Raw genomic sequence first — 17058 nt, forward strand, 5'->3', positions numbered from 1 at the left:
TTCCAGTGCCTTTAGTCATCAAATCTCTCTCCATTTAAATTACAAACATTCTTTTGAAAAAAGAAATTTTTAAGAAGCTTGATTTTAAAATGCAATTCCCTTTTCTTTATATAAGCAAGCTTTATGCAGTACATGTCTTATGTATCTTGATTCATTTAAATGTGTGTATATTTTATATGTTATTGCTATCAAATACCTGAAAGACCATAATATTTTAATCAGATCATCAATAGAAAACAGTCTAATGAACAGAACACGCTCCTGTTGATTGAAAGCTCCATTGGGTATCACCCACTGATACATGTTCAGAGATAGAAGTATCAGTCATTTTAAAGAAATACATACATTCAATTGGGTAAATGCAAGTTAAGGTTGGTTTTTTATTAATTCATCAATTAAGGTTTGATTCAGTTATACTAGGAAATTTGAAGTATAATACTGATGGAGCCAGCTAGGGAGGATGGTGGTGGCACAGTGCCCCCTCTGTATGCAGGCTATAGCCACATCTGCAGTTTCTCAAAATGGAAAATATCCTCCATTCTTTCAAAAGGTAGGGTTGTGTAGAGGCGATCAAGACAATCTGGCAAGTGACTGAGAACTTTTACTATTACAGGATTATTATTTTATTTTTTTGGTGGCAGTATTTCTCTAATTTCCCACTAACACTATAGGCCCTGCTGAGCTGACTGCAAAAGTCACCATTCTGCAAGTTGCAATCTGGTTACTGAATTTGTAATGCATACTGTAGTCCTGCAGTGGAATGGAATGTTGTGATAAATTACAATTATGTTACTTTCAAGAAATTCAGAGGGATCTATCTGTAATACAGCAATACACTCCTGTGTATTTCAAATATTAATCTCTTTAGGTAGAGAATAGCAAACAGAAAATGATTGAAGGAGAGTCTCCTCAGATAATTTCACAGATTCTAAAAATAAAACAATTTGTATCCTAGAACTTAGCCTACAGCTGTGAACAGCTCTGAAATATATAAATTGTTTTTGTACTCAGGTCTGTTAGATCTCATAGGGTTGCCAACCCCCAAATGAGGCCTGGAGATCTTCCAGAATTATAACTGATCTCTAGACTAGAGTTCAGTTCCCCTGGAGAAAATACCTGCTTTGGAGGGTGGACAGTATGGCATTATACCTGGCTAAGGTCCCTGTTCTCCCCAAACCCCACCTTCCTAAGGATATACCACTAAATCTCCAGGAATTTCCCAACCTGGAGTTGGAAACCATATCTGTCATTAAGGTAGTATCAATTCTATAAAAATTATAAAGAATATTATAAAGAATTAATGTTCAACAGAATAGTCTCCATAATGTAAGGACTACTAATTTTATTGTAACAAATTCTGGTTTTGAATTTTTTTTCATAAATGCTTTAAAATATATCTGGTTGGTAACATGACATTTGTAGTTGCCATACAAACAGTTGCACAGATAATTTATGAATTTGAATGTGATGCAGCAGAATTTATTGCGTACTTACTGGTTTGTTAGATGCCCCATTAGACTCCCCTCGTAGCACAGATGATTGTATTTTTCACATATTAAATAAAATTATTCTTGTATTGCATCTGCTGTGTTTATACTTGGTTAGAATTATTTCTTCTTGAGTTTGTCTAGTGCTTTAAACCTAGGGTTTTATTTTATTTTTGTGACTGTACTCACACCGGTTCCAAATACTGGCACCTTTTTGGGGGGCTCTACTAAATCCTGAGTGAGGAATTTGTGGAAATGTGCGCAACCTTATATATGAAGTGTAGGTAGGTAGGTGTGTGTGTGCATGTGCGCCATCAAGTCACCTCTGACCTATGATGACCGTATGAATGAAAGACCTCCAAAACATCCTATCATTAACAGACTTGCTCAGATCCTGTAAATTGGAGGATGAGGCTTCTTTTATTGAGTCAAGCCATCTTATTTTAGGCCTTCCTCTTTTCCTACTGCCTTCCACTTTTCCTAGCATTATTGACTTTTCCAGAGAATCTTGTCTTCTCATGATGTGACCAAAGTACAATAGTTTTGTTATTTTAGCTTCTAGGGAGAATTCAGGCTTGATTTGATCTACTGTCCACTTACTTGTCTTTTTGGCTGTCCATGGTATCCGCAAAACTCTCCTCCCGTACCACATTTCAAATGAATCAATTTTCTTCCTGTCAGCTTTCTTCACTGTCCAACGTTCACATCCATACATAGTAATGGGGAGTACCATAATTTGGATTATCTTGATCTTGGTTCCCAGAGACAGATCTTTATCTTTAAGGATCTTATCTCGCTCCCTCACAGTTGCTCTTCCAAGTCTCAATCTTCTTCTGATTTCATTGCAGTCTCACTTTTCGTTGATGATTGATCCAAGGAATAGAAAATCTATGAAGCCAGGTAAACTAGACACAATTTTAAAGTTGACAATGAGGAAACTGAAATTGTTTAAGATATGAGTACTGGCACTTTTTTAAAAAAGTGAAAAAACACTGGCTTTAACTGCAAGAATTGCCATGAGGTCCCATCTTTCAGGAGATCACAAGGACCAAATTTTGACTGCCTTCTAACTAAGCACCTTTTCCACACCCCTCTGGCACATTGTTTGTGGTTACCTTTCTTTAAAAGCAGGCAGGGAAGCCGTCAAAATATAATGCGTGAATGTTTTGCATCAGTTAACCCTGTATTAGTGGGTTTGCTGAAAAAAATTGAGAGGAGGCAGAAACGTAACAACGGGAGGGCTGAGAGACATCTGTCTTTTGTAGGTTTGCTTAGGACTGTACCGCACTTATGGCTGCTTAATAAACTTTTTCATACTGATTGGCCTGCTTTAGTCAGTTTAACCAAGGTGGGAACATTTTAAGTCACTGAGGGCAGAGTTTTGACAAGATTGAAGCTGGAAAGTAATGGGGGGGGGCGGTATAGCTGGAAAGTAATGAGTGGGGGGAGACAGCTTGGCCTGCTCTTTTACTGTTTTTGACAAGATATGGTATCTGCCTATGAAACATCCTGCTTTTTCCCCCTATCATGAACTGCCACAGTTATCAATTATTTTAGGCCATTTGTGCCATTTGTGCAATAACAACAACAGCAACAATAAGAGTGCTTATATATTGCTCTTCTAGACTGATTAGTGGTGGTAATCATACTAACACGGCTAACTCCTCTGGATCTATAGTCAGTGTTATCTCCACAATACAGCTTGGGAGCTGGGGCTGAGAGGAATGACCTATCACCGCCACGGCTGAGCTCATGGCAGTAGTGGGATTTGAATCAGGAGAGTGCTGACTCACATCCCAACCACTTAACCACTATACTATAGCAGGGCAAAACTACATGTTATGACTCATGTTGGGACACAGGTGCCCAGCCCAGCTCATAGTCAAATGTTAGGGCAGGGAGTAACCTTTAAAACGTCTTTGTTAGCCTGCACAGCTACAAATGCTGCATGGAGGAAAGAGGGTCTCTTCAGGCTTCTTCCCCATGCCATTTTTGCCAGTGGAAATGGCTGTGAGGGGGGCACTTGTTTGAACCTTCCTCTGGCCCTACATGCCCTGGAAATAGACATGTGAAACCCGAGGAAGGTGCAAACAGCCCCCCTCCCCCCAACGACTGTTTCCACTGACAAAAACAGTGTAGGAGGGAAGCCTGAAGCACTTCCTTCTCTCTCACTGTGTTTAGAGCTGTGCAGGACAACAAAGATAATTTTAAAAGTTAGTCCCTTCTCTAACATTGGAGTCAGGTTGGACATACAGCTTACTGGACCATTAGCTCTCTGTTAGCCTAACCTACCTCACTGAGAGGTGAGAATCATGTGTGGCACCTTGAGCTCTTTAGAATAAGGATAAGATATATACGTGATAGAAACGTATCGCATCCATTCAAAGATACAAGGATACCCATGCACGGATCTTTCCTGCCATGAGGCTTGTGATGGGCTTCTGTGAAGGAGGGGGACTGAATGAAATCTCATTTTCCTCTTACCCAGGCAATGTTTCTGACTGCCCAAGAAGATTAATTAATGGAAGAGCAAGGTGGAGAAGGTTTTGTCCTCACTGATGCCCCTAGGCTTGCATGGCTTTTATCCTTGTGGGTCCCACAACACCCAGCATTGGCTTTTTGGAAGTCTCAGGAGTTGATGGTGGAAGGTAGAGGCCAAGCAAGCCCTACATTGGTTCCATGTTTGCAGATCACCCATCAATGGCACAGCTATTTTCACTGCTTCAAAAGCAGACAGAGCTACTGGTTATATGTCTAAGAGCTGTATCTCTGGTTTGTGAACCAAAAGCCTCAAGTCAACCTATTCTTGGTCAAAAATGGTATCTCTACAAGGAATCTTTCCTGGTTTTGATGCTATGGCCTTGTGTAAAATAGCTTTAATTTTTTAAATACAGGTTCCTTCCTGAGTTGTTGACTTTGGAATGACTGTCTCTAGTTTGCAATGACTGACTAGTTCAGTTCAAGCAAAACAACTACTTTGAAGATTAAATCTTTTTCCTAGATAACCTCTGGAGTGGAAAGGAAGCTTTGAGGGATTTATTTTAAGTATAGCAAGAGTCTGCTTCTTTCCTTTTGCTGAGGTTCTGTTAAGCTGAAGGGCTTCAGTGGGAAGTCTTCTGTCATGTTTCAGCTTGTTGTGAGACATTAATGCAATTGGCCTCTTCTGTTTCTGGCAAAGGTGAGAAGGTAGAGCAAGCATCCAAAGCCTGGGACAATATGCCCTGTGGGTATGCTTAGCAAGTTATGCAAGAATAAAAGGGAAGTATTTCCCCCCTAGTTCTTTCTGATTTAATGTTATTTCATTTGGGTGTCTCCTATTAACATCCTGTGCATTGTTGCCAAATGGTACCTTCTCCAAGTGTGTGACAAGTCACTTTGGAACACTGAGCCAATTACAGATCAGTTAATCCCGTCTGGAAAGGGGAGACCCCACCCCCCACCAAGAGAAAACAAGTCTTAGTAGAACTAAAAAAGATATGATACGAAAAATTGAAAGAGCCAACTGTAAAGCCCATTTTCTCTGTGTATTTCAGATAACGCAGCACATCTCAGTGGTTTACTTGAGCTAGGTCAGTGGCTTCTAGAAATGCTTAACAAGGGCAAGCTTATGTCCTTGGCTTCTGTAAAAAGTAGTTGCCTGGATGGCACTATTTGTGCAGTTTCCTCATGCCACACAATGAGGGGGGAGGCTAGTTTTGTTGCAGGGAGTCCCTTGTGTAATGCTGAAACATGATGTTTCAGTATTACACAAGGGGAACATCCTAGAACTAAATTCATACTAGAAGAAAGTTAGTACATGAAATGGTAGGGCGGGCAGTGGCCTTGCAAGTGTTTTCTTCATTTAAAAAAAACCCTGTAAGTGCTGGTGCAGAACTTATACAGAGTGATCTGAATAAACAAGAGAGGGAAAACCTTCACCCAGCAGCTGACCTTTCACCAAAATAGCTCTTTGGCTTCACAAAGGCATGAAGACCAGTTGCAAAAGAGACTGGGTGAATAGAAAGCATTAAAATGGGACTTAATGGACTTCAGAAATCTATTAGTAGTTAGTAGGGGGTGCAAAATGAAACTAACAAGCTGAAAATACACCTAAAAATCACTGTTTCGTTTTGTTAAAATGGCTTCCAGAAGAGTTAACTGTGTTGCCCGCCTGCCTGCATTTGGGCAATGGATATTGGCAGCGATTAATGAAAGAACACTCAATTTTGCAGAACTCTGAGAGCAAAGCTACAAGTGACTTCATGTGGAGAACACTAGATTTTTCTCGCAAGGTTACCTGGGAAGTGAAGTCCGAGTGGTCCTTCCCCTCTCTGTTAGAATCACTGCCTGAAGAGCCACAAGAGGACTTCGTTCGGGGGCAGGCAGCTGCTACTTTCTCCCAGGGAGTTCTGTGGGCTGCCTGCTCCCGGGAAGCTGCTCTGGAGAAAGCAGCTGCGTCGGTGAAGCTTCAGCCGCAGCGACAGCAGAAGAATCTGCAGCAGATCCTTCCACTTCCACTGCGGCTGAAGCTTCACCGACGCGGCCGCTTTCTCCAGAGCAGCTCTCCAGGAGCAGGCAGCCCACAGGACGCCCTGGGAGAAAGTAGGAGCTGCCCGCCCCCAAATGAAGTCCTCTTGTGGCTCTTCAGGCAGCGATTCTAACAGAGAGGGGAAGGACCACTCGGACTTCACTTCCCAGGTAACCTTGCGAGAAAAATCTAGTGTTCTCCATGTGAAGAAAGTCACTTGTAGTCATACTCTGAGTGTTGTGGGAATGAAACTGCAAAGCACAAGGAAACATGGCAGTGACAGGTAGCTGCAAAGGTAATAGTTTATTGGCATTGTCACTTGGACAAAGAAAAAAGTGAACACAAAGCAGGATTGTTTTTAATGCTGTTGCCACCACTGTTAATGCTTTGTTAGCCAGTTTCCCATCCTAGTGTGCACCCGCCAACACTTGCCTTCTTTGTGGTCTATTGCTGCATAGGTGTAGCGTAACTGAGGAAAAATTTGTTGGATTGATGGTTTAGAAGGAAGGGGACTAATGGTCAATGTGGTTTGGGGTTAAAAGCAGAAGCAACTGCCCCAGAGCCTTGTTTCCCTAACCCTCCTTGAAAAGAACAGTGTGCGTATGTGCCACTGACACTCACCTTCCCTAAACATTCTTTGGGGTCCATAAGCACTGAACCCCATTGTTGTGTGGGTTCAAACTCGGTGGGTCGATGGTTTAGAGGGAGGACTGTGTTCTGTGCATTTTTGGTGCCATTAGCTGCAAAAACAACTGTCCCAAAGAATAAGGCTGAAACTCATAATGAAAAAACCAAATTGATTAGATCTGAATCAGCAACGCTCCACCCAGAAAAAAAACAGTAACAGTACATAGTTTGTCTGGAAACCCTGGATTCAAAACTGAAATGAAAACTTTCTTAGTGCACAACCCTACTTGTTACAATGTATTTTTCCTGTCTCTGTTACATCTCCTCAGTTTTCTCTTTGCTGCAGTTGCTTTATCCAAAAAGTCTACCTGTTCGAATCATATCTCACTTCTGAACTTCCTAGGTAACTTTATGCAAACTGACACCTCAACTTCAACCCTCCCTCCTGCAATCTGATGATACTGGCATACGTTACAGAGATGTTATAAAGATGCTATATATTAAGGGTTTGGAAAACTTGAAATTTCTATATGAATGCTAAGCATTATCATTTCCCATCTTGAATCTTTTAGACAGCTTTCAGGATGTTTCATACACATTTGGTTCCTCTGCGATGCGTAAGAGAGGGGATTGGCCAGCCTCAATTGATCAATCATGCTTTGCTTCGGCTGAAATGAACCAGGGAAGCTGTTCATGACAACCCCAGATGTTTCTGCTTTCTGCAGTAATGAGAACCTCCTGTACTGCTGGCCCAGTTCTCCCTAGCATAACAATACCCGTGCAATCAACAGAAAATATTCATGGCTTCACCTAGGGGTCCAATAGCAGGGTTGGGTTCATGAGCAGAGTTGCCAAGGAAACAGCTGTCCCAATGTTCATCTGAGTGAGGAGAAGAACTGAAATCTTTTAAATGTGAAAGATTTTCCACAAGCAAAAGTGCTTTTTATATCACTGCTGGAATATGTCCACTTGGGAGCATCTAGTGCTTCCAGTACGCTGCATTAACAGAACAACTGATACAAAAAGCAATACCACAGAGTTGTTGTGGTGGTGCACTTTCTCACAATACCCCTTTCCTATGATGCTGTGGCAAGTCTACAGATCAATTTGTAGATGACTGGGGTTATCAATAGTGGTAATATACAGCTGGTAGGGGTGGGATTCAGTCTGAGAGATTAGAGCTTTCAGAGAGAAAGTTTTTAATACAGTTAAGAGATGTAACTAGTTATATGCCAAAGGTCTATCCTAAAATGATTTTGTTCTGTTGCTTAAAAGATTGCACAGATTACTTGGATCTTGAACTAGTTATAAATAGACATGGGCCTGATCCAAAAAAAAATTCCGATTCAGCTGTTCGTGGATCTGGGCTGCTGCCAAACGCAGGCCACCGATTCTAAACGATCAACTCTCGTTTCCGGTCCACAATCGGGAATCGGGGAGGCCAGCACCCAGGGCAACTGTAGTCAGGCTCTTGCGCGCGCGCACACGCGCTCCTGAGTCGCCCCCGTCCATGCAGCAAGCCAGCTGTCCCGGTGCACTGTGGAGCTGACGGCAGTGCGAGTGGCTCGGAGGCTGCCCGCGCCATTCACCTGCCCCACAAGACAAGGGGCAGCCGGCTTGCCCGCATGCCCCTTGTCCTAGGGAAAGGCGAACGGCACAGGCGGCCTCCCAGCCACCCACACTGCCTTTTGCCTTTCCCCAGGACAAGGGGCGGCCGGCTTGCCCACGCGCCCCTTGTCCTGGGGAAAGGCGAACAGCGTGGGCAGCCTCCCAGCCACCCACACTGCCTTTTGCCTTTCCCCAGGACAAGGGGCGGCTGGCTTGCCCATGCGCCCTTGTCCTGGGGAAAGGCGAACGGCGCAGGCAGCCTCCCAGCCACCCGCACTGCCTTTTGCCTTTCCCCAGGACAAGGGGCGGCCGGCTTGCCCACGCGCCCCTTGTCCTGGGAAAAGGCAAACGGTGCAGGCGGCCTCCCAGCTTCCCGCGCTGCCTTTTGCATTTCCTTTGTGCCCACCACTTTCCCCCTCCCTCCCCTGGGTTGCTGCTCTGTGTTTGGAAGGAAGCCTGCTAATCAAGGAAAGCTGGGCTTCCATTCGTGTTTCAAGGGCGACAGAAGGAGGGCAAACACAGCTCATTTCCCTGACTCCGTTGCCCTGGGAATAAATTACTAGCACCAGAGTGTTTGCAATTCTGAACAGAAACTGACCCATCCGATGTCCCGAACAAGCAAACTCCCGACCGCTGGATCGGTTGCCATGGACAGAACCGATTAGCTGAGTCACGATGGAGCAAATGTCAAAATCAGGGAGTTTTTGAAATCGTAATTCAGATCGTGCCCATCTCTAGTTATAAATTTGCTTACTGTTGCTAAGTAGGCATTGCTTCACTTTGGAGAAAGGTGAATTTGCCTCCAATGTTCCACTGGTACTGAACACTCTGGCCAATTGTTTTAATGTCAAAGCTAATATATGTTAAGAGTGGAAATTAATTTGCATGCAGATAACTTGATTTATTGCTCACTGAAATGATGAATTTAAGGATAACATTCAGCTATATTTGTTATAATGGTATGTACTGTATATTAATTGATATGTAGCTGTAGCAGTGTTGTATTTTATATTGATTGGTATCAGTTTTAGAATATTGTAAAAATACAAATAACACATTTTTAAGGAAGTATGAAAAAAAATCTATTTTTTCATACCCTCTCCTCCTATGGGAAGTGCATTCTTTCCATTCAGTTGAATATGAAAATACTACATGTCCCAACAGAATCTTTGGCCTCATGATCCATGCACCATGACAAAACAGAAAGAACCTGAGGTTTCTAACTTTCTCTTCTGACATCTAGCTAAGAGAAAAATCTGGAAGTGCATACCAGTCTTGCAAGTTCTAAATCTTCCACTGCTTCTGGTTCTAGTATATTTCCTTTACAGCATCTTTCTTGACACTAAAAAGGATAACCATTCATATTCAAGGATTAAAGCAAGATCTACAATGACCCGGTATGAGTAATTTTTCCCATGTCAAGTATTTTATTTCTTTCTCCTGTATAATTTCAAAAGTTGCTTGCAAAGGAACAGGCTTGCAAGCCCTTCTTTGTTCCTTCTGCTTGGACCCCAGGGAGGTCAGAAAAACCTACGGCCATCCCAAGTCTCTGTTTGGTGATGCACCCCTTCTCCTCAGTCTCACTGGGATGCCAATTACAAACAGGGTAACCACCAACCGCCACCAATTACTCTTAGGAGTATCTCCTTCTAGACAGAGTCATATGTCTCTTACTCTACCTGCATTACTATTCGGGGGTCCTGCCTAGCTGCTACACCTCCTGCTGTCCTCCTACAAGCAAACTTGAGGGATGATCAATCACAGCTTCACACTTTAGAACTACTGTGGTCTAGGGATGGAAAGCTTCTCTGCTGCACATCCCCAGTGCCACACTTCAGATAGCAAGACTGAATAGATTTGATGTTCTTCCAGAGATCAGACTTAAGAGTATTTATAATATAAGCAGTTTAATAAATGAATAAAGGAACACACATGTTCCGTTTAATCAATTTGGACTTAGCAAGGGAAGGTGAAAACACAATATTCTGCCCCTATACTAAGTACTTCCTAAATCATGCTGAATTTTAGGCCAGGAAAGCTTTACTTGAAGTTGCGGTGACTTAAGAGTTCACCATTACCGTAGATCTCTAGGAAGGGACTCCTCTCCATTTTCCCCTGCCTTGTGGACAAGATGGAGTCCCTAGATGAAAGCTTAGGAAATCACAGCTTGTAACAGGAAGAGCCACCCCAAATGGAAGAGACCCTTCTCTGCCGTGTCCAGATATCATCATAACTTCTCCCCCCACCTTTTGGGATGGCCTTCCTGTCCCAGAGGCAGAATTTCCCCTTTATCACTTTGATTTTCCCACGTTATGGCTTTGCATGTGTCTTACTAGCAGGGGAAGTTCTAAGCCATAAGCTTAACTAAGAGTGCTCTGGCCGGGGAGCTTGATGGCCTCTCTTCTGTCAGCTATCGTGCTGCAACAGGGCTCCTCTGTGATCAGAGAGCAGTCACAATAATTGAAACATTTATGATGAATTCTTGGGCCCTTTTCGCACTTATGGTTTAAACCATTTATTAGCATTTGCCACGATCACGATGGCTTCAGCATGATACCCCCACATCCCACACTGTCCAAGGCAGTTTCAATCTGGCATCTTGTTTTTCATATTAGACAAGCTTTGAAGCCTCGGTGCAGTTTTGGGCTTTCAGGACTTTGCAATTCATGTCACACCTTTTTTTTCTATAACTTTGAGCAGGTGTAATAACATTGCAGTGTTCAAACCCATCCCCCCCGTTATTTACTGATTGGGCTGCCTCCTGCCCACTGGAGAGGCAATTGGTGGAGTTCTAGGGGAAGACATGTACTTTTTGTACTTGTTCCACTCTCATTTACTGTTTTTTAAAGCCAAGCCGGGAAAGGGTTAAAATGTGGCTGCCTCATCCCCTCCCTTCTCTTTGCTTTGCAACCACGAGGAGAGTGACAGCGGGGGGGGGGGGGAGTAGCCAATTAACCTGGTGTTTAAAGCCAGCAGGGAATGAGCAGCAAACTTAGGAATTGTTCCTGGCTTTGAAAGAAAAATAAGAGAGTGCGTGTATACCTGGGAGGAAGGAAGCCAATGGAGAAGCAGCCTCATGATCCTTACCTTGCTTTACTGATAAAAATGGCGGAAAAGGCATTCAGAGAGCTGAGTAGGGTGGGAGTGGTTAATTCTGCACAGACCAATCAGCTCCCAGGGAAAAGGAGAGGGGTGAGAAGAAAAGCAGAAGAGGAGTATAGAGTTTGCACTGACATTAATCCGGCCAAATGTAACTCAGCAGCAGCTTCAAAATAAAATCGCAGTATGTCTGCAGGAGGAAAAATCCAGAATATCGTGGACAAACATCAGCATTGCATCCCATGACTACCTCGCAAGTGTGAAACTCCTGCAAACATGGGAAGCAGAACAGATCCTGAATCGCTTTAAAGTCCCAGTATGAAAAGGACCTTGAGTAGAGGCTGTTTCTCGTTCACCAGAATAGTTGTTTTAGTTCTTTGGAATATGATAAATCCTGTGGAATTTCTTTTAAAATGTTCTAGGTAAGATGACAATTATTTGATCATTGGATATTAATATTTATTTATAATTTCAATTTATAGACTGCCTTACTCCTGAACACCCTTAGCTCAGGGTGGTGAGCAGCAATATAACAATTTTTTTAAAAGATCAGTATCATTTTACAATGTAAATATAAAGCAAGAAAAATTCTTTGGGGCGGAAAAACTCAGCATTTAAATGCTGCCCTTTGATTGCTGTTACTGATTTTTGCTTCACTTGAAATTAGAATGTTAATGGCCTAAAGTATTTCATATGTACAGTCATGTGGTAAAGCAATTAAAGTACAGCTAGGAAAAACTAGATTGCATGTCCCACTGTGCACCGAAGCTTATTGTCTGACCTTGGACTAGTCACTTTCTTTCAGCTTTACCTAATTTTTATTTTTGTCTGTAGTTGTCTCAGTGATCCCTCCTTCCTGCCTTAATGTTTTAACAGTTTTTTCCCTCTGGTTTTGCATGTATTAAGCATAGCTGCTGTAGCACAGTGGTTAAGTGGCTGGGTTGTGAATCAGCACTCTGCTGGTTTGAATCTCACTATTGCCACGAGCTTAGCAGGTGGCCTTGGCTAAGCCACTTTCCTCAGCCTCAGCTCCCCAACAGTATTGTGGGAATAATACATTGTTCACTGCTCTGAGTGGGGCCCTAATCTTTCTAGAAGAGTGGTAAATAAGTGCAGTTATTATTATAATTGTTTTAATTGTTTTTAAGATGTGTTTTTATTAAGAATGTTTTTAATCTGTTCACTGCAGGGTTATACGTTTTATAAATAAATATTTAAATAAAAGTTAAGCTGTGAATGGGACCTGAGACAATTGCTCCACCCAATGCACTATGATGACAGGCTCTACTCTCAGCTTTCTATGTGCACAACAAGCTCCATGGGGGCTGGTTTAGTATTGTCATGGGCATTGCCATCATTTGCACACACAGATCTCATTGAGTAAACACCACCTTTTTAATCTATAAAATAAAAAGATGACTAAAAGCCCAACTAGAAACCAGCATTTTATTTCCATTCCTAAAACACTAGCCAAGAACTGCATTTTCCCAGAGCTCTGAGTGCTACTATGTATGAACAGTTAAGCACGTGCCTTTGTAGGACTGGTGCGGTAGACTGTTGTTCTTCTATCTTATAGTAGGCTGTCAGTTGAGCGTTAAAAGCACAAATAAGTTTTCCTGTGAAGTTTATTGCAGTCTCGATGTAAATATTTCACAGTATAAGTTCAGTTTCCTTACAGGATATATTTTTTCTCTGTCTGCTAAATAAGTTTTAATATAGGTTCATTTATACTAATTATTTTTAGTTCATGCAGTACATTCATAATTATTTTTTATGCGGCAGGTAGTAAGTTTAGTTTTAGTGGACTAATTGGAGGAGCTGATTTAATCAAAATATGTACCCTTCCTCTACACTCTCAAACAACCACCTGGGACCAGTTTTATACATGGCTATCCTATGCAGTAGTTACAGCATGAACATCAAAACTGTGGTGCTGAGACTGAGCAAGCAGGTTTTTGCTCCACAACCAGCTCTCACCGGCCTAGAACTGTGGTCACATCTACAAGACCATGTTAGTTCTGGTCTGGTACTCTTATAGCATTTCTAGTTAATGTTGTGGGCCTGCCACAACTCTCCAAATACCAATTCAGGAAAAGAAAATACCAAAATCCCTCTGAAACTGTACCATATCACTTTTTCTATATGCGTTCAGCCAAGTCTTTTTGTCCATGCAACTTCTTAGGATTTATTCTCGTCAGTTGTTTTGACTAAGATGGAGGGTTGCATTTTCTGACCAAATACTTCTGTGGCCATCTTTGCTTTGTTTTTCTTCCTGTTTTATTGTATATTGGAGAAACAAGAAAACAATGAAAAACAAACATAAGGATGTTGAAGCTCTGCAAGCTCACACCGAGCAAGACATTTGCAAATGGATACTGTAGAAAGTGAATTCCATTGGTATTTGAGAATTAGTTTCATAGACATTTTTCTTTCTCCCCATAGGAGTCCTTTGTCTCAGGTGAAGTTACTGACAGGACTGCAGTTGCAGCTGAGTGGTCTGCCTGCCTGCTTGGAACAAAAATTATTACTAATAACTAAAAACTTGGCTGGAAGGCTTCTCTGTTTAGGAATTTGGTTTGGCTTTCCCTTTAGCTTGGATATGAATAGCATTTGGTTTGGCAAGAAAGCTGGGAGAGATTCAATATACTTATGTTGGTGGGTGGCTCAGTGAATCCAATCATCAGATCATTTGCTTCTGAGGGTAGGAGTGGGGAATAGATTGTATATTAATGTCGAACTAGTGAAATGGCAGAGGCTTCTTCTCTTTTCAGATGTTTTTGTGGCAAACCCTATCAAGTCAAAGAAGCAACATTGCTCAGAAGAAAAACATAAAATAGATGCCAGAGGCCTTTGGTATCAAAAATTAGTTTGTCTCACCATACGTTTCACATTTTTCTACCAGTTTTGGACAACTTAAAGGTGTCATGGTGATGAACCGAGCAACAGGCAACTAGGAAAATAAGAAGTAATGTATAGGCGTGATAAAAGTCCAGTTGATTAGTAAAAGCTAAGAAAAACAATCAGCAGAAACCTTGCTGGAAAGAAGCACAGAGGTCTGAAGAACACACAGACTTTGAGCCCCAGCATCTTTAAGCATTAGGATAGTTCTTGAACATACACTATTTTATTGACTTAATCAATCTTGCTTACAGGTTGTAAATCATGTAGGGAACAATCCTAAGGTCTACTCAAAAGTAAGTTGCACAGTATCCAATGGGGTTTACGCCTAGGAAAGTGCTTTTAGGATTGCAGCTGTAAAGTCCTCACAATACACAGATGCTATAGTGAGGATCAAAGACATGTCTGGTATGCAGGGGAAAAGGCAAACTTATCTTTCTTGATTTCAAGAAAGCATAGCTCAGTAAAACATTTGCCTACAAAACACCATGTTCTACACTGGAAAATCACAAATGAGTCTTTATCACAGGATGAGAATGCAACAAATTGCCTAATGTTCAAATAAGTAGAAATTAGGAAAGGGAGGGGGAAATACTTACAGACCATAGTTTTTTTCAGTTACTTTTTGAAGAGTTCCAGATTGTTACACTGGCCATGTCCCAGCTGTCAGTTTACCATAAAATTTAAACTGGGCAGTTCTTCTCCCAAAGCAACTCATCTACGGAAGTCACTTTGCCCCCACCCACATGCATGTACAGAGACACCACAACAGCACACCATTATATTAATCTCATTTAATGTTTTTGCTTTCAGATATTTCAAGCAGAACATTAATTTCAAATGGCTTATTTATAAAGTCTTCACATTCCTATTTAAAATCCAGAGATTAAAAATATGAATAGCCTTTGCAAGAGTAATTTCTCCTTACTATATAATTTCAAAAAAGCAAAGGAGCACACAGAGATAATGTATTTTCTTCCATGTCTGTGCAAATAGAAATTTTGCTACATACAATTCTGTGCAGGCATTAGAGATTAGCTTGCTAATCATTCTCAGTACAAATGCCTTATTCAGGAGCTACCAAGCATCCATTGCCAGCAGTGGATTTCAGGCTGGGAGTTTCCCAGTTATAATCTTAGCATTTTAAATTAGTAAAATAGTCCTTATGAACTTTAAAAGAAAGGAATGGATGATGTCCATGTGCTAAATTCCATGGCATCATTCATCTATAGGCCCTCATTCATAACCTCTTTATTCCAGACTAATTCTATTAAAGGAAAGGAATGTTGTGATTGTGGAAGTCTTCTGCTTCAAAGACACTCTGAGTAGACATTGGCAAGGAGAAATGTGACATTTCATCTAACTCTAGGGTTTGCTACATTTTCTTGATACCAAACCAAGGAGCAGATGTGTCAAATTTATTTGTGCAATTGCCTCCAGTTCTTGGCTAGCCTTGCATTAGAACTAGTACCACAAAGAGAACTGGATTGCTTGCATGCCTCCACAAATCTATCTAAATGGGTTAGCAGCAGCAGTAGTAATATGCAGAACAGAATTGCCCTGCTTATAGCACCCACCGCACACAAACAAGGGTCAGGCACTCATTACTGGCTCTGAAATAAACTTGCTTGAGTGTTGTAAGCTTGCATAACTCGCCCTCATCTTTTTGCACTGGATCAGCTTCAAGATTAATGACTGTTCTTTGGGATTATGCCCAACATGGCTATAAACACCACTGAACTCAACAAGATTCACATTTACACTTTTGAAACTGAGACCTAAGTCTGCAGTATCATTCAAGCATGATAACTGAATGTGTTCAATTTATTTTCACAGCTTCAGAGAAAGAAGTAAAGCTTCTAAATCCTTCTCAGCCTCTTTATCCTAAAACAGGAGAGGGAAAAAAGAGAATTTATATCATTACATATGGAATACTACCCAAAGCCACTATACTCAAGTGTCAATTTCTGCATCGAAACAAGAGATTATTTTCAGTATACTGATTTTATAATGTGATTGAGCATGTTTTAACTTGTGAGACTCTTCCTTCCCCAATGCCAGCATCTGGCTGTCTGCTAGCCAACTAGCTGTGGCAGGCAGGTGGACTCAGGCCTCAAATGAGCAGGGAATAGACTGCACCACCTTGATCCTTCTCCTGCCCTGAGAACAACAGCACACTCCAGCTGTCTGTTTCTTTGCCTTCCTCCTCAGCTATTCACAGGAGCCTGCTTTTAAAAGATTCCCCTTTCCCACTTCCCTGGGTTTCCTCCTAATCCCCATCCAACCTCCTTGACTGGCCCTTCACCCAGCCTATCCAGTGGGAAGGCTGGGTGGCCTATGCAGTTCCCTGGCCCCTCCCACCCCTTTTCAGTCCAGTGTGGAGCATTTGCTTAGCCCTCTGCCAGCTTTCTTGGCAGCTGGGAGTCTGTGCTTGCCTTGCCCTAGCTGCCAAAGCACTCTTGTGAGCCTGGCTGAGGTTGGGCTGCCTGTGCTGCTGCAGGAGGCATGTGAGTCAGCTGCATGGGAATTGGGTGGCCTAGAGCTCTGTGGAGGCACCTGCAGCTGAGGGGCTGGCAGAAGGCCAGGGGCAGGGCCTATGGAAGGTGCCTGCTGTTGCAGTGCTGGTGGGGGTGATAGAAAGGAGAACAGCATTGCTGGACTCTTGTAGTCTGCCTAGCAGAAACTTTTTAGTGGCAAAATACTCTACAAAATGCTAAATAAACTAAACTCACTTGATGGCCTTAGGCAAGATGCTATTATCTTACCCTCATCCTCATCTGTAATATAAGGGGAATGATAATAGGTCCACATTACAGGGCTGGTATGGACTAC

The 17058-nt window shown here is 42.1% G+C and overlaps 1 protein-coding gene across 2 annotated transcripts in view; it reads right to left on the minus strand.

The window, feature by feature from the left end:
* Positions 1-1775: 1775 nt before the first annotated feature.
* RMDN2 (regulator of microtubule dynamics 2) overlaps positions 1776-17058 on the minus strand; it is a 44618-nt gene continuing 29335 nt past the window's right edge. Inside the window, exons 11-12 of one of the 2 annotated variants that reach the window (XR_008596848.1) lie at positions 13454-16110; positions 1776-2392 (exon numbers count right to left, since the gene is read on the minus strand). Coding sequence is in view for 1 of the 2 variants with exons in the window: in XM_054976731.1 (XP_054832706.1) it covers positions 16057-16110 (54 nt within the window). In the remaining variant the exon portion in view is untranslated. Of the gene's footprint in view, positions 2393-12986; positions 16111-17058 lie in introns of those variants that run through there. The other variant, XM_054976731.1, reaches the window with a different exon arrangement.

This window comes from Eublepharis macularius, chromosome 1 (genome assembly GCF_028583425.1).
Source record: "Eublepharis macularius isolate TG4126 chromosome 1, MPM_Emac_v1.0, whole genome shotgun sequence".
NCBI classification, from domain to species: Eukaryota; Metazoa; Chordata; class Lepidosauria; order Squamata; family Eublepharidae; genus Eublepharis; species Eublepharis macularius.